General features: G+C 45.5%; 1 protein-coding gene across 2 annotated transcripts in view; it reads left to right on the top strand.

The window, feature by feature from the left end:
* The window catches only part of SLC12A4 (solute carrier family 12 member 4), a 939,289-nt gene extending 933,649 nt beyond the window's left edge, over nucleotides 1-5,640 (top strand). For both annotated transcript variants that reach the window (XM_063945258.1, XM_063945259.1), the window contains exon 24: nucleotides 4,963-5,640. In XM_063945258.1, the coding sequence (XP_063801328.1) occupies nucleotides 4,963-5,054 (92 nt within the window). In that variant the 3' untranslated portion in view covers nucleotides 5,055-5,640. The remainder of the gene's footprint in view (nucleotides 1-4,962) is intronic.
* Nucleotides 5,641-26,198: the final 20,558 nt, after the last annotated feature.

Raw genomic sequence — 26,198 nt, forward strand, 5'->3', positions numbered from 1 at the left:
ATTCCCCTCGGTAGACAAAGCTTTATCGCGTCTATCCAAAAAGGTGGCGCTTCCGTCCCCTGACACGGCAGCCCTAAAGGATCCTGCAGATCGTAAGCAGGAAAATACACTAAAATCTATTTATGTCACTACAGGTTCGCTGCTCAGGCCTGCCGTTGCTTCGGCATGGGTGAGTAGCGCTATTGAAAAGTGGGCAGATAACTTGTCATCTGAGGTAGATTCCCTAGACAGGGATAGTGTACTTTTTACTCTGGGTCACATCAGGGACACTGCAGCATATTTAAAAGAAGCTGTAAGGGATATTGGCCTTTTGGGTTCAAGGGCCAATGCCGTGGCGGTCTCAGCAAGGTGAGCTTTGTGGTTACATCAATGGAATGCTGATGCTGACTCTAAGAAGGCGATGGAGGCTCTACCGTTTAACGGTAGGGTTTTGTTTGGCGACGGCCTCACTGACCTGGTGTCTACGGCTACCGCGGGTAAGTCTTCATTTTTACCTTATGTCCCTTTACAGCAGAAGAAATTGCCTCACTATCAGATGCAGTCCTTTCGGCCCAATAGATTCAAATAAGGACGTGGGTCCTCCTTCCTTGCTGCGAGGGGGAGAGTTCGGGAAAAAGGTCACAGGCTGTGGCAAGTTCCCAGGAGCAGAAGTCCTCTCCGGCTTCTACCAAATCCACCGCATGACGCTGGGGCTCCTCTGCGAGAGTCCGCACCAGTGGAGGCACGTCTCAAACTCTTCAGTCATGTCTGGGTGCACTCGGACCTGGATCTTTAGATAGTAGACAAAGTCACCCAAGGGTACAAGTTAGAGTTTCAAGACGAGCCCCCTCACCGATTTTTCAAATCGGCCTTGCCAGCTTCTATTCCAGAAAGGGAGATAGTAAGAACCGCGATACTAAAGTTGTGTCAAAATCAAGTGATTGTCACGGTACCCCCGTCTCAACAGGGGGAAGGTTTTTATTCGAGCCTGTTCATGGTCCCGAAGCTGGATGGCTCAGTCAGATCGATTCTAAACCTAAAATCCCTCAATTTCTTTCGAAACAAATTCAAGTTGAAGATGGGGTCTCTCCGAGCAGTGATCTCCAGTCTGGAGGAGGGGGATTTTATGGTGTCGGTGGACATAAAAGATGCATACTTACATGTCCCCATATATCCTTCACATCAGGCTTACCTGAGGTTTGCTGTGCAGGATTGTCATTAACAATTTCAGACGTTGCCGTTTGGTTTGGTGATTTTCACCAAAGTTATGGCGGAAATGATGGTTCTCCTGCGCAAGCAGGGAATCACAATTATCCCGTACTTGGACGATCTCCTCATAAAGGCGAGGTCCAAGGAGAAATTGTTGAAGAATGTTGCCCTTTCACTGACAATTCTGCAACAACACGGTTGGCTCCTAAATTTGCCAAAATCACAGTTGGATCCAACGACACGGCTGTCGTTCCTGGGTATGATTCTGGATACCGAATTGCAGAGAGTTTTTCTTCCAGTGGAAAAAGCTCTGGAAATACAGAACATGGTAAAACAGATTCTGAAACCGGCAAAGGTGTCAGTTCTTCACTGCACTCGGTTGCTGGGGAAGATGGTGGCGGCCTACGAGGCCATTCCGTATGGCTGGTTCCATGCCAGGGTGTTTCAGTGGAACCTGCTGGACTAGTGGTCCGGGTCTCACCTGGACATGCACCGGAAAATAATTCTATCTCCCAGGACCAGAATTTCCCTTCTGTGGTGGCTGCACAGTTCTCACCTTCTGGAGGGACGCAGGTTCGGGATTCAGGATTGGATCCTGGTGACCACAGATGCAAGCCTCTGAGGCTGGGGGGCAGTCACACAGGGAAGAAACTTTCAGGGAAAGTGGTCAAGCCAGGAAGCTTGTCTACACATAAATATTCTGGAATTAAGAGCCATCTACAATGGCATACTGCAAGCAGAACATCTTCTTCGAGGTCTGCCGGTTTTGATTCAGTCAGACAACGTGACAGCAGTGGCGTACATAAACCGCCAAGGCGGAGCAAAGAGCAGAGCAGCGATGGCCGAGGCCACGAAGATTCTTCGCTGGGCGGAAAGACATGCCAGCGCTCTGCCAGCGGTCTTCATTCCAGGAGTGGACAACTGGGAAGCAGACTTCCTCAGAAGGCACGATCTCCATCCAGGAGAGTGGGGTCTTCATCAAGAGGTCTTTGCAGAAGTGACAAGTCGTTGGGGAGTTCCTCAAGTGGGGATGATAGCGTCCCGCCTCAACAAGAAACTTCAGAGATATTGTTCCAGGTCAAGGGACCCTCAAGCGATAGCGGTGGACGCCCTAGTGACACTGTGGGTGTTTCAGTCGGTCTATGTGTTCCCTCCACTTCCACTCATTCCAAAGGTGATAAAAATTATAAGAAGAACAAGCGTTCAGGCGATCCTCATTGTTCCGGATTGGCCAAGACGGGCCTGGTATCCAGATCTTCAGGAGTTGCTCATAGAAGATCCCTGGCCTCTTCCTCTTCAGGAGGACCTGTTACAACAGGGGCCGTGCGTGTATCAGGACTTACCGCGGCTGCGTTTGACGGCGTGGCGGTTGAACGCCAAATCCTAGCCCGAAAGGATATTCCCAGTGAAGTCATTCCTACACTTCTTCAGGCTAGAAAAGAAGTAACGGCAAAGCATTACCACCGTATTTGGAGAAAATATGTGTCTTGGTGTGAATCCAAGAAGGCTCCTACGGAAGAATTTCACTAGGGGCGTTTGCTCCATTTTCTACAAGCAGGTGTGGATGCGGGCCTAAAGTTAGGCTCTATTAAAGTACAGATTTCGTCCTTGTCGATCTTTTTTCAAAAAGAATTGGCCTCCCTTCCAGAAGTTCAGACCTTCGTAAAAGGCGTGCTGCACATCCAACCTCCCTTTGTGCCCCCAGTGGCACCATGGGACCTTTAATGTGGTGTTGCAATTCTTGCAATCACATTGGTTTGAACCTTTGCGCAAGGTTGAGATAAAATTCCTTACTTGGAAAGTGGTCATGTTGTTGGCCTTGGCGTCTGCAAGGCGAGTGTCTGAGTTGGCGGCTTTGTCTCACAAAAGCCCCTATTTGATTTTCCATGCTGATAGAGCGGAGTTGAGAACTCGTCAGCAATTTCTGCCAAACGTGGTTTCATCATTTCATGTTAACCAGCCAATTGTGGTGCCAGTGGCTACTGACGCCTTGGCGGAGTCAAAGTCTCTCGATGTGGTCAGAGCTTTGAAGATCTATGTTGCCAGAACGGCGCAGATTAGGAAAACAGAGGCTCTGTTTGTCCTGTGGGCTCCCAACAAGATTGGGGCTCCTGCTTCTAAGCAGACTATTGCGCGCTGGATTTGTAATACGATTCAGCAGGCTCATTCTACGGCTGGATTGCCGTTACCGAAATCGGTGAAAGCCCATTCTACCAGAAAGGTGTGCTCATCCTGGGCGGCTGCCCGGGGAGTCTCGGCGTTACAACTTCGCCAAGCTGCTACTTGGTCGGGTTCAAACACCTTTGCAAAGTTTTACCAGTTTGATACCCTGGCTGAGGAGGACCTCTTGTTTGGTCAATCGGTGTTGCAGAGTCATCCGCACTCTCCCGCCCGTTCTAGAGCTTTGGTATAAACCCCATGGTTCTTGAAGCATCCCCAGCATCCTCTAGGACGTATGAGAAAATAGGATTTTAATACCTACCGGTAAATCCTTTTCTCTTAGTCCGTAGAGGATGCTGGGCGCCCGTCCCAGTGCGGGCTGTATCTGCAGTTGGTTATAGTTACGCTCATGTTGCGTTAAGTTCAGTCAATCTGTGACTGTTGTTGGTCATGCCGTTGCATGCGTTGTTGTTGAATGCCATGTTGTACGGCGTATTAGTGGCGTGAGCTGGTATGTATCTCACCTTAGTTTAAAATAATTAAATAAATCCTTTTCCTCGAAATGTCCGTCTCCCTGGGCACAGTTCCTATAACTGGAGTCTGGAGGAGGGGCATAGGGGGAGGAGCCAGTTCACACACATTCAAAGTCTTATAGTGTGCCAATGTCTCCTGTGGATCCCATCTATACCCCATGGTTCTTGAAGCATCCCAGCATCCTCTACGGACTAAGAGAAAAGGATTTACCGGTAGGTATTAAAATCCTATTTTTGCCTATCATGCAGTGTGTATAGTGAACCTGATGACAAACGATGTGTCGGACTGACTTGAAGTCTCCTTCATGCCACTCCATAGAAAGGTGTGGTACGAAGTTTCTAGTATGTACAGGAACAGTGATAAATTGGTAGCTACCAAGCTATGCAGTATATTCTTCAGTCGTTAGCAAGATTGCAGTGTGTGTGTATGCTCAATGGGGGTCATTCTGAGTTGATCGCTCGCTGACGATTTTTGCTGCACAGTGATCAGGTAAAAAAATGTCAAAACTGCGCATGCGTATGCGCCACAATGTGCACGCTCGACGTATGGGTACAAAGAGCATCATTGATGTGCAATGGTTCTAGCGAAGAATCCATTCGCACAGGCGATCGCAAGGAGATTGACAGGAAGAGGGCATTTATGGGTGTCAACTGGGAGTGGTTGGGAAAATGCAGGCATGTCCAGGCATTTGCAGGGCGGGTGTCTGACGTCAATTCCGGGACCTCCGTCGCTGGATTCATCGCACAGAATAAGTAACTACAGGGCTGGTCTTGTTTTCACAAAATGTTTTTGTACCGCTCGGCTGCAAAGGCGTTCGCACACTTGTAAAGCAAAAATACACTCCAACGTGGGCGGCGACTGTGCGTTTGCACGGCTGTTAAAAGTAGCTAGCGAGCGATCAACTCGGAATGAGGGCCAATATCGCTTGTTCTGGGCTCAAGGGAAATCGTCAGTAAAGTCGGAACCATTAGCGGTCACTCCAGCATTAATCTTGATTATACTGTATGTTACTATTTTATTTATTTATTTATTTACTTATTTATTTTAAAATATTAATTAATCCTTAATATAGCTATAAAGATATGGAGTTCCTTGAAGTTTTGACAGAAGGTTTGGAAAGGGTTTTGCTGGTTCGAGGAGGAGGAAGAGAAGTAATCACGATCTATTCTTGATGCAGAATTTCCCTACAACAACTCTGTGCCTTTTGATCCCAATTTTCTGAGCATAGTGCAGGAAAGTCTTCTGTGAGTTTGTGTGGTTTTGGTAAGTGTAGAAGTGGAAGCCTGTAACATTTTTACATAAAACTCTACACAACATGGGGTCAATTTACTAAGATGGGAGTATTTTTAGAATTGATGAAGTTGCTCATAGCAACCAATCAGATTCTATTTAACATTTATCTAGCTGCTTCTAGAAGATTATAGACAGAATCTGATTGTTGCTGTGGGCAACATCACCAGTTCTACAAAAACTCCCAGCTTAGTAAATTTACCCTCATGTTTGTTTACAACCCCAGAAATTTTCCCACAGCCCATCTAAAGCTGGAGTTTTCAGATGTCTGCATGAGTTAGTAAGAAGAAAGAATATGCAAACTCATATTTTTTTCCTCTTACCCATTTATTGTATTTGTTGCCTTTTTGAGATGCACTGCTAATGTTTTGTTATTGACAAACTTTTTAAAAAAGTTGATGAATACCTACAGTATTGTTATAAACTATTGTCTTCTACCAAAGTTGAATAAATTTGTTTATTATATAAGTTGTGTGAACCCTTTATTGGCTATTCACTTGCCTGTGATGCGCACCTTCTCCAGTGAGTGTTACAGTCTCTAATGCTGCTCTGTCCCTGCTTCCTATACTAAATCAATGTACAACTGTTTCCCTTCCCTCCTCCAGGTTAAAGTATGTATTATCTCCCACCAAAATGTGTGTGCCACCATGTCCCCCACAAGACCTTGTATGTGTCACAATACCCCCCAGTCCCCACCCAGCATGTTTGTCACCAAGTCCACCCCAGGCCACAGCATATGTCCACCCCAAAGACCTAGTATACCTTTCAAGGTCCCAGTATGTGTCTCCATGTCCCACCCTAGGCCCAGTGTATGTCACCATGTCATTCTCCTAAGACCGTGTGTGTGTGTGTGTGTGTGTGTGTGTGTGTGTGTGTGTGTGTGTGTGTGTGTGTGTGTGTGTGTGTGTGTGTGTGTGTGTGCGTCTGTGTGTGTCACCATGTCCCATCCCCCCAGGCCCCAGTATATGTGTCACCATGTGTTCCCCCCCAGGACCAAGTGTGTGTCACCATGTAATTAACTCTGCAGATTGCACGCCCCATTATGAATCCAATTTCCAATTGTAAAGAGCAATGGAATTTACTGCACTATATAAGAAACTGTTAATAAATAATAATAAATGAATGGGGACTACAGTCTGACTCCTATGTACCTATGATTTGCTGGTTTGCACCTAGGGGTGCCATGGAAAAAAAAGTGTGAGACACTAAGGGTGCCATGAAACAAGAAAGTCTTGGGACTGCTAGGTTAAACAATATTTGGTAAATTTACAGCCCATCTTTGTTGAACAACCAGCATATTAGAGAGTACTTGGATCACCTGTGGCATGATCTCTACAATGATTTGGCTCAAAGACCTGCTTACACTATTATGAACCCAGGTTACAATACTATGTAAAGTGCTGCACTGATATAACTTAATGTACTAGTAAACTAGTCTGATGTTCATGCAGTATTGCCGTCATCTGATTATGACATTTTTTGAGCGATACAAATAATCCTTTAAGCCATTTTTCTTCTTCAGAAATTGACTTTTTTTATTTTTTTTATTGTGTATTTTTTATTGTAGATTTAAATAGTTACACCCAGACATAAAACAGTCATATAAATTGTAAGGCAAACATGAGGAATAATACAGGAGGGCATAAACAGTGTATAAATGACAAAATAAAGATCAGCCACCAAGCCATCGGACATGAGTAATGGAAAAATAGTAGGATATATTAAAAATAATGACATACAGAATACCCCACATCATGCACGAATAACTTAATCGCCACCCAAAGGCGCCACTCGGGTGTACACGTGAGAGAACCAGATTTATAATGGGGCATAGGTGACATACCATAAATGAAAATATAAAAAACTCATAGCCATCAGAATAGCAAATCAAAATATCAGAATATCAATCAAAACAAAAATCCTCACACACACCCCCACCCCATATACCAGGCATTCCCAACCACAGTCCTCGAGGCACACTAACAGTCCAGGTTTTAGTGATATCCAGGCTTCAGCACAGGTGACTTAATTAGTAGCTCAGTTATTTTGATTTAACCATCTGTGCTGTAGCCTGGATATCACTAAAACCTGCACTGTTGGTGTGCCTTGAGGACCGTGGTTGGGAATGCCTGCCATATACCCTAACCTACAAACCAGATACACAAAATAAAATAAAGGCACACAAAGCAAACCTCCCAAGAACCCCCTACCTTGTATAACCTAACCCCCAACCTAGGCATACTTGGATCCCCATAAGAATTCCATCCCTAACTATACTACACCTAAATGCCTAACATCCCTCCACCCCCTAACCCCATAACACAGGAGAAGTATACCATATCGTTGACAGGGGCAGCTAAAATAAGTGGCCATGAACTAAGTGGCGCAGGTTACACCCACAGACTAGTAAAGTAGTATGCAAATATTGAGGTAGCTGAGCTTAAAGACAGAATATAAATATAAATGGCTGTGGAACTAAAACAAGCGACCACAGACTAAATATGGCAAGCTTCTCCCACAAAATGGTAAAAAGTGCACACGTTCTTAGATACGGGTGGTATTCATGTGACCGCCGGTCAGCTGACCGACAGTCACATGACCTCCTCCACCAGCCCGACGGGTCACTGTCCCGATGATCGGCATGCCGACCAACAGGGACTATTTCCACTCGTGGGTGTCCAAGACACCCACAAAGTGGGAATAGAACCCGTGGCGACCGCAGGTCGCCACCGAGCCCGCAGCGTGGCGAGCGCAGCGAGCCCGCAAGGGGCTTGCTGCACTCGCCCCTCCCCGCCGGGATCCCGCGTCGGTAAGCTGACCGGCGGTCAGCCGTACTACACCCCTTAGATACAAGTAGTCGGAAAACAGACATAATACTGGTGTACTGTAACACTAAATAAAGGGCCATACACCAGTTAGAACAGGATTCTCTCAGAAAGTAAGTGTTGCACAGAATATTTAGCTATAATGATCATAAGAATAGCAGAACAACAAAACTGTAGCTACAGGATAAGCACACAATATGCTGTAAATGACAGGGAACTAAATAAATGGCCATAAACTAAATAGAGCCGGTTATACCTATAGAATAGTAACGCATTATGCAAATATCAAGATAACTGAGTGTTAAGAACAGACATAATATAAATACATACTTCCCAACTTCTGAATTTGCCAAGAAGGGGCATGGCTTAGCAGATGGGGGCATGGTCACGCGACAAAAGCCGCAATCACAGGCCACGCCTCCCGTTTCCATCAGTATGGTGGCATGGACAGCGCTCACTGACCTGCTGGCCATGCCCCCTGCCCCTCTCTGGGAATAGACACTGTGCACATGTGCACAGCATCTATACACCGCTGCTCTGCTCAGAGCAGCGAGTGACAGGGGGGATCTCCCAACTGCCCCCCCCCCCCCACCCGCAGGACACTGCGACCCGCGGGTGGGACAGACCGTGAAAAATCGGACTGTCCCGCCAAAATCGGGACATTTGGGAGGTATGCAAATAGAAGTGGCTGTGGCATTAAAATAAATGACCACAAACTAAATATGGTAAGCTGCCCCTGTAAAATAGTGAAAAATGCACAAAGGTTTAGATACATTGAGCCAGAAAACAGACTAATATCTATATAAGTGACAATAACATTAAGTAAACAGCCTTAAACATTAGAGCAGAATTGTCCTGGAAAATAATTGGTTGTATGTAAATAATTATCCAGAATGAGCTCAAGAATAGCAGCATAACACAATTGGATATTTGAAAGGATGTACAAACAATATGAAATTATGCAGTAGCTAACAAAAATCAGTATACATAACAGAGCACAGTAATGGGCCCTACACACTGGCAGATCCGCCGAGCTGCCCGGCGGCGCCCCCGGCGCCATAGCAATGCATGCTAATATGGATTATCTCGTCCATATTGGCCTGCATGCATAAGCGACGGGGCACCAATGATTAACGAGCATGGGGCCGCGCATCGTTAATCGTTGGTGCCTACACACAAAATGATACGTTCATATCGTTCTGTTTTATCTGCAGTGTGTAGGGCCCATTCGGGTCTCAGCAGCCAGTGAAATGGTTCCCAGTCCCAGGCTGAGCAAAATCATTCTGGAGGAGGAGTCCACCCTGGAACAAAGTAATCCAGCCAAATGACAATTCTTCAAGAGTTGGCAGAAGGATAAACTGGGCCATCAGCCATCACACACAGATTTGTCAAAATAAACTTATAGGAACAAGTAGCAGCTGAAGAAAACCAGATTAGGGACAAAAACCTCCACCCATGCGTCACACCACTGTTCCAAATAAATATTACAGCGAAAATCCATTTCCTCTCATGGACTGCTAGCAAACTGGAGGATGTTACATCACCATTCTCCCTCTTCATATGATAAATGACTCTGTGACTGCAGATTGAATCTTCACGGTGGTCCGTGGAATCAGCACTAAAGAAACGGGAGGCTGGAGGGTCCACACGCGCCATCACTAGCCGTAGTTCATGGTGAATGCGTAACGTCTTCCCTCAGCTCCTCCAGTATATTAGTAATTTGTTGCTCAAAAGAACCCACTGCGGTAAGCACCTGCTGTAGTGTAATAGTAAGTGGTGCAGATAAAGTCTCACTAAAGGGCCCTGAGAGCTGCTGCACTGAATCACTATAAAAGGACATAGAAGCAAAGCCATCCAGCTACAGAGTTGTGGTAGAATTCACACATCATGACAAAGCTGGAGACAGGCCACAGAAATCCACAGGATACCGCCACCAAAACATCAGAGCACACCGGATACAGCAGAAGGCAGGAGTGAGGACAGAGCTGCAGCAGGAGCAACAGCCACACTGAGAGCAGAGTCTGCCTCAGGATCCAGTCACACACTTCACCAGCTGGTAAGTTAGGACACCTGGCACCGAGGATCCCCAAATTCACACTGGAGGAGCAGAGGGGGGTACTGCACTCTTGCAGAAATTTTCAGCCACAGACCACTAGGGAAACAGAGGAAGCTGCCTACACCATGCTATGTCAAGACACACCCCCATTGTCAGGTTTTTTTTTTTGTGAATTAGGTAAAGAACATGCATTTATTTGTCATAATGTTTTTATTAAAAAAAAGTGAGAACATCTGATCATCGCCACAGAAACATCAGAAACCATTGCAACTTTGATTTCCCCAGTGGCCGTCCATCTGAGCAGCCACCAGGTATACACTGGGGGGCTAGGTGGTTTAATTTACATTTCCCAGGTAGCTGCTTCTTTGTGCAGTCGCCAGGTGGTGGTCCTAGTGTGCTGACCAATCTGCAGCACGGCAGACACTGGAGGAGAAAGCATGGAGGCAGAGGTGCTGTGAAGTCCCTCTGTGAGTGACGGCTGCTAGAAGATTATCTTCCAGCAGCTGACCACTCTGTTTCTGACTGGTCATTTGTGACCAGATCAGATAACACACTGCCTGACGTGGTCACAAAAAATGCAATCATGCCAAGCAAGTAGTTAAGAAATGTTGTTGAAAGAAAAAAGAAAATAATACACAAATGCACCTTTGTACAGGCAGGTTATTTGTACTAAATTTTATATAGATATCAGGGGCTTAACTAGGAAGAAATGGCTCCCCAATAGCAACAATTTGAAGGCATCCCTTTCCATCTTCACCTCCCCAAACTGTGTGAATAGCGCATCATCATATTGGTTCTTTATGCAGCAGCTTTTATGAGCCTAATCAGGTATGCTTATATTCTGCACAAAGTAAGCAGTTTAGTGTAAGTTCCTGACACACATTAGTTCTGTGAACATAGTCAGCAACATCCACAAAGTAAATCAGTGCTTGTATCACAAATTTAGCACTTATGCTGTCTGCTATATGTAGTTAAAACACATCATTAAAGTAATATATTCTGTTGGTGACTGTGCAAGGGTTTACAAACAGCTCATATGCTGTCAGCTTAAGCGGACTGAATCTCACCAAGCCAGTTGTGGCTCCAGGTCCTATAGCAGTTGTATATGCTGCTATCACTTTTTGTGGAGAGTCTCTTAAAAACCATTTCTTACAGTCTCTAGGTGTGTCTGCTCTATTTATAATGTGGTAGGTCAATATGCAAATTTATGTGCAAAGCATGAAACTAAACTATTTCACTTAAATATCTTTTAACTTCACATACTCAGCCGCTATCTTTTATACACCCTTCTATACCCAACTAGAAGTACAATAGGAGCAACCATCACTTTCAAAATAGAACGTTGAATGACGGACGGTGTAATGTGACTAAGTACACTACTGTGGGGTGTAATGTGATGAAAGGACACTACTTTAGGGTGTAATGCGACTAACGGACACTACTATGGGGTGTAATGGGACTAATTGACAAAACTGTGTGGTGTAATGTGACTAATGGACACTACTGTGGGGTGTAATATGAATTGGTACTATTCTGTGGCCACTCCCCTTCCCCACACAGTCACAGGCCTTTATTTTTGGGACGTGCTATCACTATTTCGACGATTTGAGGGGGTCACCAATTCTTTTTTTGGCACAGGACAACAAAATGTCTAGTTATGGCACTGCTTCTCACTGCCCAGCTATAAATATAATCATGTATAAATGTTTTTGTTATAGAAATGTTCTCACTTGGCGGATGATTTATTATAGCGGCATGGATCATGCCGCTATAGCTCTTCCTGCTTCGCCTATTTACTGATGCCAAGCAGGAGTGGGGGAGTTAAAACAGGAAAACCATTGAAAACAATGTATGTACTACTACAATGTGTGCATAATGTGTAAGGGGCACTATTCTGTGGCATATTGTTTATAAGGCATATAGCGTAACATGAATAAAGGTGCATACACACTGCGATACGCAGTGTAATACACTAGTGTCCTGTAAGTCCTGTTTACCAGGCCTATTGTCACGAACCGATCACTCACCTCTGTGGGTTCTGGGGTCCGTCCGTTGCTTGCTGTGCTGTGCGTCCGTGTGTTGATGCGGCGTGGTCAGCGGCAGAGGTGATGCAGGTTCTGGGAGTCAGGAGTGTGGGGACCAAATGGCCAAAGGCACAGCTGTGTGTCTGCAGTATAGGAGGCGGCCATGTTGGAGACAAAATGAGCACCTGAGAGCACTTGTGAAACACCTGTAGGCAAGTGTTAGCCAATCCCATGCTTGTGCTGCCTTTAAGTAGGCTGGGATTATTTTACTCTGAGCCAGTGCTTTGTTGTAGCTACTCTGTACCCTAGCTCTGTGCTCTCTCCGTGGTTTTCTGTGTGATTACAGTGGTCCAGATATCACCTCCGCTCCCAGAGGTCTGCCTGCAGCCTTCACTGCAAAAGATCCACCAACTTCCTGCTGTGCTGTCAGTCAATCGCTCTCCCAGTGGCAACAAGTGGATTTCCGGAGTCTTGTAAGAGGTTACCCTGTCTGCCTGCTTCAATCACACAGCCTTTGGAAGATTCTACTAAACTCAGGTGTTCATTTAATCAGCTCTCAGTTTAACTAATTCTTCACCATTGTCGTCTGCTGCAGTTTTACAGTGCTTCAGGTGTTATCTTCACAATTTGCAAGTATTCTATTCAGTATTGTATTTTCATTGTTGCTGCAATCAAGGACAATTCTTCACAGCCTTCCAGTTTAACCTTTTAGCTTCAGTACAAGTCTCTAGATTTATTTATTTATGTCTGCAATATCTAGTTAACACTCCTTACAGTTTGGCACCAGTCATTGCTTCATTTGGACAATTCTGCACAAGCTTGTTTGAACTCAGTTGCATGAACATATTTTTTAATGCATCTTTAAGACTGTTCCTGCTTATCATTATACCATTCATTGCAATACATCAGTATATATATGGTGACTAATAATTGTCATTTAACTACTTACTGGAATTGTTGCCTTTAACAAATATATGAAACTGAACTTTTGATTGGTCCAGGGTTAACAGATTCACAAAAACACTCAGCACTGACAGTAAGCACTGGCCACATGGATCCGTCGGTTGACCAATTCGTAGGAGGCGGTGCTACGGCAAACATCCTTTCTCGACTGGAAAATCAGGAGTCCATACAGACACAAAATAGTTCAGTTTATGCAAACTATGGCAGATCGTTTGGCGGCTCTTTATACGGCTATAAACTTAGACACCACAAGTTCAAGTTCCAGCTCCGGTTGTCTCGACTTCTGCAACGGTTTCTCCAGTGACATAGACACCCTATGTCTCATCTGCAGTTACCTTCGCCAAGTAAGTTTGACAGAACCCCAAAGCTTTGCAGAGGATTTCTGAACCAATGCGAGATCCAGTTTGAACTGTTGTCTGCTAGTTTTCCATCAGCCCGTTCTAAGATCGCATTATTATTGCCCTCCTGTCCAGTCAGGCCTTGGAGTGGGCATCGCCACTGTGGGAGAGGGGAGCTCCTATTCTCTTTAATTATAAAGAGTTCGTATCATCCTTCCGAAAAATCTTCGAGGAACCAGGTAGAAACACCTCTGCATCTTTGGAGATTCTCCGTCTACATCAAGGTTTACATCCTGTTAGTCAATATATTATTCAGTTTCGTACGTTGTCTTCAGAGTTAAACTGGAATGAGGAGGCCCTGGTCGCAGCATTTTGGAATGGACTCTCAGAATCAAGGATGATTTAACCATTCGTGATGTGCCAACTAAGCTGGATGAATTAATTTCCATCTGCAATAAACTTGATCTGCTCTACAGAGTGAGATGTTTAGATAAATCCAAGGCAGAGGATCTAGTCCGTGCTATCGTCCCAGACCTCGACAAGATTTTTTTAATCTCAGTCACCTGTAATGACAGAAGAGCCTATGCAGATTGGGCACTCTCGCCTTACGGAGGAGGAACAAATTCGTCGTCGACAGGGTACCCTCTGCATGTACTGCGGGTCCTCCGAACATTTCATTAAGTCTTGTAAACTCCGGCTGGGAAACTCTCGCTACTAGCTTATTCAAGAGCTGTTAAGCTAGGATTTACCTTGGAATCACGTTCAGGGAAAGAGCCAACTTTGCCTATTCGTTTAGAAGCTCCGAGTTCTACAGTTAAAGTTTCAGCTCTCCTTAATTCCGGTGCAGCCGAGAACTTCATCACCTCAGCCTTTGTCATACGATCTAAAGTTCAAACCGTGCCTCTGAAAGTAGCAGTTGCTGTTACAGCAGTGGATGGAAGTCGAATTCCAGACTGCATAATTACTCATCGAACCGTATGTCTCAAGATGAAAGTTGGTGTGCTCCATTCCGAATATATTTCCTTCCTCGTGATTCCCAAAGCCTCTCATCATGTGATACTTGGATTACCTTGGCTGCAGAAATAATCCACAATTCAACTGGCAAACCATGGAAATTCTTTCGTGGGGTGAATCTTGTACCAAGGACTGTTTAGCTTCAATTACATCCGGTCAGTCAGTCTTCGCGAGTTACTTTCGGTCTATCAATCTTTTGTGGATGTCTTCAGTAAACAAGCAGCAGACTCCTTACCCCTTCATCGTGTATGGGACTGCCCATTCGTTTTGATGCCGGGCAAAACACCTCCTAGGGGGCAAATTTATCCGCTGTCCATCCCAGAGACTTAAGCTATGTCTGATTATATACAAAAGAATTTAACCAAAAGATTTATTAGACCATCTTCCTCACCTGCAGGGGCTGGATTCTTCTTTGTTAAGAAGAAAGACGGTGGTTTACGACCATGCATAGATTATCGCGGACTTAATGAGATCACTGTGAAGAACAAGTACCCATTGCTGTTAATTCCAGAATTATTTGACCAGGTAAAGGGAGCTACTGTGTTTACAAAATTAGATCTTCGTGGAGCCTACAATTTAATCTTCATCCGTGCAGGGGACGAACGGAAGACTGCCTTTAATACATGGGATGGGCATTATGAATACCTTGTAATGCCTTTTGGTCTTTGTAATGCTCCTGCAGTTTTCCAAAGCTATGTGAACTAACTTTTTCAAGATCTTCTCTACAAGTGTTTAGTAGTGTACTTGGATGATATCTTAATATTCTCCCAGGATCTGAAGTCTCACCGTCACCAAGTTAAAGAGGTACTGACCCGCCTCAGGAAAAATCGACTATATTGTAAGTTGGAGAAGTGTACATTTGAAGTATCTTCTATACCGTTCCTTGGTTACATTATTTCCGTATCAGAGCTATGTATGGATCCTGTAAAGGTACAAGCTATCTGAGACTGGTCCACTCCTACAACTCTCAATGGGATTCAGCGATTCGTTGGCTTTGCTAATTTTTATAGGAAATTCATTAAGAATTACTCTACGTTGGCCACTCCCATCCCAGCCCTGACTCGCCAGGGAGCAAACCCTACGAATGGTCTTCTGAAGCAATCAAAGCCTTCTCCGATTTAAAGCAAGCCTTTGTGTCAGCCCCCGTTCTTCGTCAGCCATATTTGAACCGTCCCTTTCTAGTGGAGGTAGACACATCTACGGAAGCAGTGGGAGCTGTGTTGTCACAAGTCTTTGAAGATAAAAAAAGTCCATCCCTGCGGATATTTCTCCCGTAAGTTCCTACCGGCCGAACGTAATTATGCAATTGGGGAGCAGGAATTACTTTCCATTAAATTGGCATTTCAGGGGTGCAGATACCTTTTAGAGGGAGCACAACACCCCATTATATATATATACTGATCATAAGAATCTTCTTTATCTGCAGTCGGCTCAATGTTTGAATCCACGACAAGCTCAATGGGCTCTTTTCTTCACCCAATTTAATTTTAAGCTTACCTATCTTCCAGGGTCTCAAAACAAAAAAGCAGATGCCCTTTCTCTGTCTTTCAATTCTTCTGAATCAAATGATGCTACCACGAATCAAGCCATTGTGAGTCCTACGTTCTTTCTAATGACTCAAACTTCTCCGGTCCCAGTTCCTCCGCCTGGCAAAACCTTTGTCGCCACAAACCTTCAAAAATTACTACTTACTTGGGCTCACTCTTCATCTTTCATGGGTCATCCTGGGGTCCTAAAGACTCTCAAATTTATTCACAGTCTTACTGGTGGCCACGTCTCAAAGCCGATGTTCAAGAGTTTATAGCAGCACTGTCCTAAATGTGCCCAACAGAGTCCAAGGGGTTCTCCTCCAGGTTTGTTACATCCATTATCTATACCCAAACAACCGTGGACTCCTATCTCAATGGATTTCATGACCGATTTGCCTCCATCAAAAGGGCTGAATACCATTTGGGTGATAGTGGATCGATTTTCAAAAATGGCGCATTTCATTCCATTAACTGGATTACCATCAGCCCACTAGCCAGCTTGTTGATTTCTGAGATCTTTAAGTTGCATGGCCTTCCTTGAGCGATCATCTCTGATCGGGGAACAGTTTGTAGCCAAGTTTTGGAGGTCGCTTTGTTCATCTTTAAACATTAAGTTGAATTTTTCTTCGGCATATCATCCCCAGACAGATGTACAAACTGAGAGAGTAAATGAAGATCTTGAAACTTTTCTCCGGTTATACATATTTTCCTCACAGGATGATTGGATTGACTACCTTCCATTGCCAGAATTCGCTCATAATAATCTCTTTCATTCGTTTTCAGAATCTACGCCGTTTTATACTATCTTTGGTTTTCATCCTTGTGTGCCAGAGTTCCATCCGTTGCCAGCTCAAGAGGTTCCAGCAGCAGATCAAGTGCTTCAACGTTTGTCTAGAATCTGGAGTTGTGTGCACAAATCGTTGATTAAATCCTCTGCTCGTTATACTGTAAATCTTTCACAGATAGAAAACGTAAGGCTGTACCAAACTACAAGGTAGGAGACCAAGTTTGGAATTTCTACTCGCAATCTTAAGTTCAAAGTCCCTTCTAAGAAGTTAGCTCCTAAGTTTATTGGTCCATTTCCCATTGAAAAGGTACTCAATCTTGTGTCATACAAAGTCAAGTTGCCACCTTCTTTGAAAATTCCTAACGCCTTTCATACATCACAGTTGAAACCTTTGATTCTCAATAAGTTTTGTACTGCCCTGTCCAAACCTCCTAAAGTTCACTTTGTAGGATGAGGAATTTGAGGTTAAGGATATTGTGGACTCACTTCGTCGATATGGACATCTGCAGTTTCTGGTTGATTGGAAGGGTTATGGGTGGTCAGTCCAAGTTGATGTCAGCGTCCGGAGTCTTACCGATACGCTGGGGCCGCGGGGCTGGCTTCTCTGGCGGTGTGCGGGCAGCGGCGGAGGTGGGCTGCTGTGCCGGGTCCGTGGGCAGCAGTGGCGGCGGTGAGGGGGACCGCTCATGGCGGCGGGACGCCGCTACAGCGGGTCGCTCTTGCTGAGTCGTTGCTAGGAGACCAGAGGCAGTGAGCAATGTGGCTTTGCAGAAAGGTCTGCATTACTGGGCGCCACCATGTTGGAGACCAAGTTTTAAGCATAGTTCCTGTTTCCTATTTCTTCCAGCCAATCCAGGGGAAGCTCTCCCTATAAAAGGGGGCTGGTTTAGGACAGGGATGCCAGTCCTTCAAGTTACAACCCTGTTGTAGGTGCTTTAGCCTGCGCTCCCAGGTTCCTTGTCATATTCAGGTTACTCCTGCTTGGTCGGTTCCCTATTGCTGCTGCAGTCCTGCCGTTCCTAACCTGCTACTGCCTGTGGAAGCGCTCCTGGAAAACCCGGTCCAGTAAGACTCTTTGGGCACAGTCAGCCCCGGGTTTTCTGCCTCGTCTTTCTAGCCACACTCCACAGATCTACGTCATCAGCCACATCTTTATACCACCGACCACAACCTGCAGATTGTTATCTTCAGCCTCATCCTCCAAACCACAGTCCCTAGTCCTTGTCTCCAGCCACGTCTTCAACTACCATCCACAGTTCAATAGTTCATCATCTACAGTCTCGTCTTTCATATCACAGTCCACAGTTCTTTACCTCCAGCCACATCTTTTAACCACCATCCACAGTTCCGCAGTTCATTATTCACAACCTCATCTTTCGAGACACAACCTGCAGTTCTTTTTCCACAACTACGTTCTTTAACAATTGTGCTCTAGCCACAGTTCTCTACATCAGCCCTGTACATAATAAATACTTTTTATTGACTTTCAACCCCGCCTACGTTCTTCATTGCTCCGTGTCCCATGCGAAGGAACTATATCCAACCCCCCCTCATCTTGTTCACCCACAGCCATCTACCTCCTCGGGCAAGTCTCAGCTGCCGGATCCTCAAACTTTGCTAGACGTGACAGTTGATCGCTCGCTAGCAGTTTTTAGCAGCCGTGCAAACGCTATGCTGCCTCCCACTGGGAGTGTATTTTAGCTTAGCAGAAGTGCGAACAAAAGGATCGCAAAGCGGCCACAAAATAATTTTGTGCAGTTTCAGAGTAGCTTCAAACCTACTCAGCGCTTGCGATCACTTCAGACCATTCAGTTCCGGATTTGACGTCACAAACACGCCCTGCGTTTTTCCAAGCACGCCTGTGTTTTTTCGAACACTTCCTGGAAACGGTCAGTTGACTCTCAGAAATGCCCACTTCATGTCAATCACTCTGCGGCAGGCAGTGCGACTGAAAAGCATCGCTAGACCCTGTGTGAACCTACATTGTTCGTTGTAAAAGAACGCTGCATGTGCGCATTGCATACGCATGCGCAGAAGTGCAATTTTTTTGCCTCATCGCTGCACAGCGAACGAATGCAGCTAACAAACAACTCGGAATGACCTCCATGGTCCGGAGGAGTGGTCCTGGGTTTTTGCCGAAGATGTTCATGCTCCAAGACTGGTACAAAAATTCTATTCTAAGAATCCTGACAAAGCTCAAAGGTGTCCAGAGTCCACCCTTAAAGGGGGGTACTGTCACGAACCGATCACTCACCTCTGTGGGTTCTGGGGTCCGTCCATTGCCGGCGCGGTTGCTCACGGTGCTGTGAGGCCACGTGGGGACGCGGCATGGTCAGCGGCAGAGTTGATGCAGGTTCTGGGAGCCGGGAGTGTGGGGACATAATGGCCAAAGGCACCACTGTGTGTCTGCAGTATAGGAGGCGGCCATGTTGGAGACCAAATGAGCACCTGAGAGCACTTGTGAAACACCTGTAGGTAAGTGTTAGCCAATCCCGTACTTGTGCTCCCTTTAAGTAGGCTGGGATTATGTTACTCTGAGCCAGTGCTTTGTTGTAGCTACTCTATACCCTAGCTCTGTGCTCTCTCCGTGGTTTTCTGTGTGATTACAGTGGTCCAGATATCACCTCCGCTCCCAGAGGTCTGCCTGCAGCCTTCAATGCAAAAGATCCACCAGCTCTCTGCTGTGTTGTCAGTCAATCGCTCTCCCAGTGGCAACAAGTGGATTTCCGGAGTCTTGTAAGAGGTTACCCTGTCTGCCTGCTTCAATCACACAGCCTTTGGAAGATTCTACTAAACTCAGGTGCTTGTTTAATCAGCTCTCAGTTTAACTCATTCTTCACCATTGTCGTCTGCTGCAGTTTCACAGTGCTTCAAGTGTTATCTTCACAATTTGCAAGTATTCTATTCAGTATTGTATTTTCATTGTAGCTGTAATCAAGTACAATTCTTCTCAGCCTTTCAGTTTAACCTTTTAGCTTTAGTACAAGTCTCTAGAGTTATTAATTTATGTCTGCAATATCCAGTTAACACTCCTTACAGTTTGGCACCAGTCATTGCTTCATTTGGACAATTCTTCACAAGCCTGTTTAAACTCATTGCAATATGTCAGTATATATATGGTGACTAATAATTGTCATTTAACTCCTTACTGGAATTGTTGCCTTTATGAAACGGAACTTTCTTCGTCCTCCCTGCTTTTATCATACACCAGCACCTACACCTTTAATTGGTCCAGGGTTAACAGATTCACAAAAACACTCAGCCCTGACACCTATCACCACAGGATGTGCTGCAAGCTGGCATGTGTACATCTTGGCCAGTCATCCCCTCCAATTCCAGCACAAGTACCCCCTTGGGCTTTTTTTCTGAAATGCTGGTAAAGATAGCGGTCTGCATTACAGCCCTGGCACTAGCTCCCCCTGTGGGACTGTCATACCAATTACCACAACAGGTACATCAGGCTATACCGGTCACCCCTGTCCCTCCCCCATGGATGGACATGTTCTCCACCTCAGTGCAGAGTTTGGATACCTCTTCTGCTGCCTTTCACCATTTGTTGCAGGGCCAAAGTCACTTGCCTAGTAACACTGCTAAGTGTGCTTTGCCATCCTCCCAGTCTAAGCTGCTTTCGGATTCTGATGATGCAGAAAATGCAGATCTCTCTGATGTTGAATCCCCCTCTGGGGAGGAAGACCTTCAGTCTAAATTCAGTGTGGCTGGTTTAGTGAGGGCTGTTAAATTAAATCTTCAATTATAGATTGGGGAAACAGCACCTAAAGCAAAGGACCCTCTTTGCAAACGGCAAAAAGTAGAGTTGGTTTGAATTTCCCCACTCAGATCACTTCACCAAGCTCATGGATGAAGCATGAAAGGCTCCTAGTAAAATGTTCCAGCGTGGCTTGGCCGGGCATGCAGGTAGCCGGAGCTCCGCTAAAATCCTGACTTCATCTCCCGATACCCCGGGGTGTTCGCGGCCGCACATCACCTGGCTGCTGTGGGAGCGTGTCCTGTCAGCGGGGAGCCGAGGATCACATCTCCCACTGCCGCACAGACCGAGATTCTGTCTTTGGCTGTGGGGAAGCGCTGGAAAGGGGACCAGAAGTGCCGTCACCGTCTTCCCAGCTGTGTGTGCTGGAGTCCTCTGCCTGCCGGGAGAGATATGAGCTTGCAGCGGTGAGCAGCTCTTGCCTCTCATTCTTGTTTTCCCTCACTCCCTCTCAGTCCCACCATCTCTCCTCCAGCTGCCAGCACAAATATATGCTGTGGGTGCCTGAGACCGCAGGGACCTATATTTCAGTGCTGGGCACAGATATTTCTATAAGGAATGGTGCAATCCAGTTTGCAAAGATCCTGTTCTCTGCCATATAGAGGCTTTTTATACCTGCTTCTGACGACTACCTACTGCTTCTTTTCTCCCTTATCGTTGCACTGCCTCTATCAGTACTTTCATAAATCCAGTGTGTCTGTGCCGCAGGGCACTGTGTGTCAGTGTACGTTACCAGTGACTGTTCTATTTCTATCTTATATTGACCGCTTCTTATAGCCATTATGGTTAAATCAGGCAGCTCAGCTGCAGCAAAATTAGAAAAATATGCTAGAGGCTCACAATCGGCTTCACAGTCGCAACAGCCTGCTAGCTCTCCCCCGCCTGCATCGTCATCAGAAGTTCCTACTGCTGAGTTGGCGCCACAGTCTGCTCATCAGATTTTACTGGTTATTACGGTGTCAGAACAGTTACGGAAAACTTGGCCAAGTCCAGTCTGACATTTGCCTGATTAGGCATGACATGCAAAAAGTCCGTGAGAGGATAGGGGAGGCAGAACAAGGCATCTCTGACCTAGAAGACCTTGCTAACCCTCTCAAAACCAAGGTCTCAGATTTGTCTTCTCAACTGATGCTGGTTCAAACGAAGCTTTTGGACATTAAGGGACGCTTGAGACGTAACAACGTGCGCTTTGTGGGCTTACCGGAGCGGGCGGAGGGCGCTTCTCCTGAAAAATTCTTGGAGGACTGGCTCTTAAAGCTGTTTGATAAAGCAATTCACTGTTGAACGAGCACACCGTCTCCCCTTCCGGCCTTCCCCCCCGGGTGCGCCTGCACATACGTTTATTGCTCGCTTCCTCAATTACAAAGACCAGGATGCAGTCCTCCGTTTGGCCAGAGTTCATGGTCCTATGAAATTTGAGAATCAAGACGTGTCGGTGTATCTGGATTTCGCAGTGGAGGTCCAGAAAACTCGGGCACAATTTCTTTAAGTCAAGAAACTGTTGCGGGACCGCCAAATTCAATACTCCATGCTATTTCTAGCTAGGCTCAGAGTGATTCACAATGGCATTACACATTTTTTTTGAACACAGCTCGAGAGAATGAGGCTTGTCTGGAGCGAGGGGCGGGCCTCGGGCTCCTAACTAAGAACTCCTGTGGTGAATATGTTTCTTAACTATGTGTTTTCCTTAATTCTTCTTCCTTGTTTTGTATATTGCTCATTATTGCTTACAGTCAGGTACGCACTGCCCGCTGCCATATTAGCATTTGGCTGCTGAACCCGGGCTGATATCCGCCTGTGTGCCAGGGAATAGTTTATAGGGGTTTTATCTTTTTTTTCTACACCTGTATACCCTTGGGTTACTTTCTTTTTATTTGTTACTTTCTTTTTATTTGTTCTTTTTGATAAGTTCTCTGTTACGGGGATCCAAGTGTATCTAAGTTTAAATGGATAGACCGAGTGGGCAAAGGGTGGGTGGTTTGTTTGTTGTTTTCTTTATGTACATGTCTGAGTCTCCTATATTTAGTATGTGGTATTTCCTAGGTTGTAATGCTATCACATTTCCTGTACTGATTTGGTTGTCTATAACTATGTGCTGGGGCCCTGCGAGACTTACATATGTTTGTCTCTGATGCTTACTTTAACAATGTTTTAAACCGGTCGCTGAACAGGTGGAGCAAAGTCTCGAGTGTATCCCCGTTGCCCCCTGCATGTCCTACTCCATTTGCCAGGTTGCTACAGGAATTGGGTTTACTTGACATATGGAGAATCAGATCTCCGTACACGGCCCAGTACTCCTGCCACTCGCCAAGTTTTCACTCCATTTCAAGAATAGATCTGGCCTTAGTTTCTCCTGACCTAGTCCCTAAAGTGAAAGAAGTTCAATATTTACAGAGAGGTATTTCAGATCACTCCCCTATTATGGTAATTGTAGATAATGCACCAGCACAGGGTGCCAGGATGTGGAAACTTAACCCGTTCTGATTAACTCTACTGTCTGAGGATTCTGACATGATTGGGGAGTGAAGAGAATTTGTACATCATAATGCCTCATATGAGGACCCTTTAATTAAACACAATGCCTTTAAGGCCACAATGCGGGGATCCTTTATTCAACAAATCGCTAAAGTTAAAAAACATGCGAGGGAGGAGGAATATAGCCTAGAAAGGACCTGTCATGACACTGATGCTTTATATTTGGTGCCCGGTACCCCTGAAAATAGATTGAGGTGGGATGTGGCGAGGAAGGCATGGACAGATTGTCTGCTGGATAAGTCCAGACGCAAGTTACTCTTCTCCAAACATGTACTCCCAAGCCGATACTGCTGGCAGTTATCTAGCTTATTTAACCAGGGGTGAGAGAGAGAGAGAGAGCTCTTCTATACAACAGATGAGGGACCCTCAGGGTACTATACATTACACCATACCGGATATTGCCCAGGATTTCCTTTCTTATTTTTCGTCTCTATATGCATCTAGGGTAACATATTGTCTGCAACAACTACGGTCATATTTAGCCCTCATAGAATTGCCCTGTTTATCCCAAGAGGCGAGAGACTCTCTAAAAGCAGATATTACCCTTGAGGAGATAGAGACCACTATTGCCTCATTCCCTAACCGTAAGGTGTTTGGGGGGATGGGATACCAGTTGAGGTGTATAAACAATTTAAGGATTTCTTTGCTCCATATTTACTAAAACTGTTTACTGATTTATTTGAGCACAATAATCTCCCCCTTTAAATGCAGGAAGCCATCGTCATAGTACTGCCTAAGCCTTTACCTTTATCTTTACCTAGATCCCACAATCCCTGACTCGTAACACCCAATCTCGCTATTTGCTACGGATTTTAAGATATTAGCTAAGTTGTTAGCGGTCCGCCTCAATGCCGTTATAGCATCAATTGTTCATGATGATTAGACTGCTTTATGCCAGGGAAGTCAACAGTCCAAAACTTGCGCAGATTATTTTGCCATTTGCAGGGGGAGAATAGCGCAGAGTCGGAGGCTGTGGTGGTATCCTTGGATGCCGCCAAGGCCTTCGACTTGGTGGAATGGATATACTTATGGGAAGTACTCCAAAAGTTTGCCTTTGGTCCTAAATTCATACAATGGGTTAGATTGTTATACTCCGCGCCTAGGGCCCGTGTTTCATTAAATGGATATGTTACACCATCCTTTCCTCTAGAACGAGGAACCAGACAGGGCTGTCCACTATCCCCTGCTCTATTTGTTCTGGCCATTGAGCCCCTCGCTGCATGCATACGGAGGTCCCCTGACATTAGAGGTATTCCGATTGGTGACCATACTGATGTTATTACACTATACGCGGATGACTTGCTATTGTTCTTAAATGATGCAGATGCCTCTCTATTGAAGCTACTTGAAGTGGTGAACACTTTTGGGACCTTCTCAGGCCTGCTCATAAACTGGAACAAGTCCAATATCCTCCCTTTGTCTGGGTTCCTTCCTGGGGCCGCGACTGTCTCAAGCCCGTTACAATGGACCCTCTCCTTTAAATACTTAGGAGTTACTGTTTTATCAACGGTTAAAACATATGTTCAGCAGAATCTAGTCCCGGTTACTGATGAATTTAGATGTCGGATCCATCAATGGAAAAAACTACCCTTGACGGTTACAGGCCGTATAAATCTAATTAAGATGGTTGTACAACCTAAATTCCTATGTATCCTTCAACATTCACCCATTCATATTCCTAAAGAGTGTTTTGATAAAATTAATAGTTTGATCTCCTCATTTCTTTGGGGGGGTAGGTTGCCTAGGGTGGCATTGAGAGCCTTGGTCAGAGCCAAAATGGATGGGGGTCTAAGCTTGCCCAACCTGTGAATCTACTACCTGTTCAGTTGGTGCATATGTCGAATTGGGCACAGGGTGGGGGAGGCCCTACGGTAGCAGGGTTCCTGGCCGAGCATGTGGGGCCCCACTTCTCCCTAATCCACTTTCTCCTGTCTGGATCATCAGCAGGGAGTCTCCCCCCTATCTCAGACCCTACTTGTATGGAGGCATGTCTGTTCCTACTATGATTGGACTGACATTGATACTGAAACCCCGGTGTGGTTTAATGGTGCATTTAAGGAGCTACTGCAGCTGTCAGACGATGATGTCTGGTTGCAAAATGGCCTCACAGATATCGCTCAGCTATACCAAGAGGGTGTTTTCAAATCCTTTCAGCAGCTTCAACGAGACTTCCCAGTCCCTAATTCGGCCTTCTTTAGGTATTTGCAACTTAGACATGCCGTTGCGGCGCAGTTTGTCTCCTCCCCTCCCACACTCCGACTCCCCGGTTAAGGACCTGATTATGCGCTTAGGCACCAAGGGCCAGATATCATCCATATATGTAACTCTTAATGCCCGGATGAACCTGCATATTTTTGACCCCTTACGGGAACGTTGGCAGCAAGATGTAGGTATGCTGGAGGAGGATCAATGGGTGCAAATATTATGTACTATTAAATATTCGACCCCTTGTATACGGTATCAACAGATGTTTTTATATTCTACATAGGGTTTATCGTACTCCCCTTTCCATGTGCAGAGCGGGCCTGAAATCAGACACCACCTGTCCTAGATGTGCTGCCCTTGAGGCAGACTTCTGGCACTTATTATGGTCCTGTCCAAGAATATATAGCTTTTGGGAGGCAGTATGGGTGGATATTTTGCTCACAGAACCTACTTTGCCACCCATGACACCTGCACTATGCATCTTTGGTTTGGATCTTGCGGAATCCCACACGCCCATTATTTATAAGTATGTACTATGCCTCACTGCTCTAGCTAAGGTGCTGATAGCCTGTAATTGGCTTGCTTCGTCCTCCCATAACATTTATCACTGGAGAGCGCTGGTGAATGAGGTGGCGGGTCATGAACAATTCATGTATAGAGCTAGAGGTACAATCACTCAATATTTTACCAAATGGGATAGGTGGAGTACTTCACGACTTGCCACGGATTTTAATATGGTGTCTGTTTTAAACTAATACTGTTGTTGAATGTGAATGCTTGAGTCTCACGATAGTTTGTGGCACTACCACGATCAGTACGTGTAACTGCACTGTTCCAAATTTAATCCCCTACATGTATCCCTAAGGAATCATCTGTTTGACATAATAAATGCAACACTCAATTGTCTATATCAGTGATTCCCAAACTTTTTTGAGTTACGGCGCCCTAGAGTATCCAAAAAAATTTCACGGCACCCCTAGGCCA

Source organism: Pseudophryne corroboree, chromosome 11, assembly GCF_028390025.1.
Source record: "Pseudophryne corroboree isolate aPseCor3 chromosome 11, aPseCor3.hap2, whole genome shotgun sequence".
In the NCBI taxonomy this organism is placed as follows: domain Eukaryota; kingdom Metazoa; phylum Chordata; class Amphibia; order Anura; family Myobatrachidae; genus Pseudophryne; species Pseudophryne corroboree.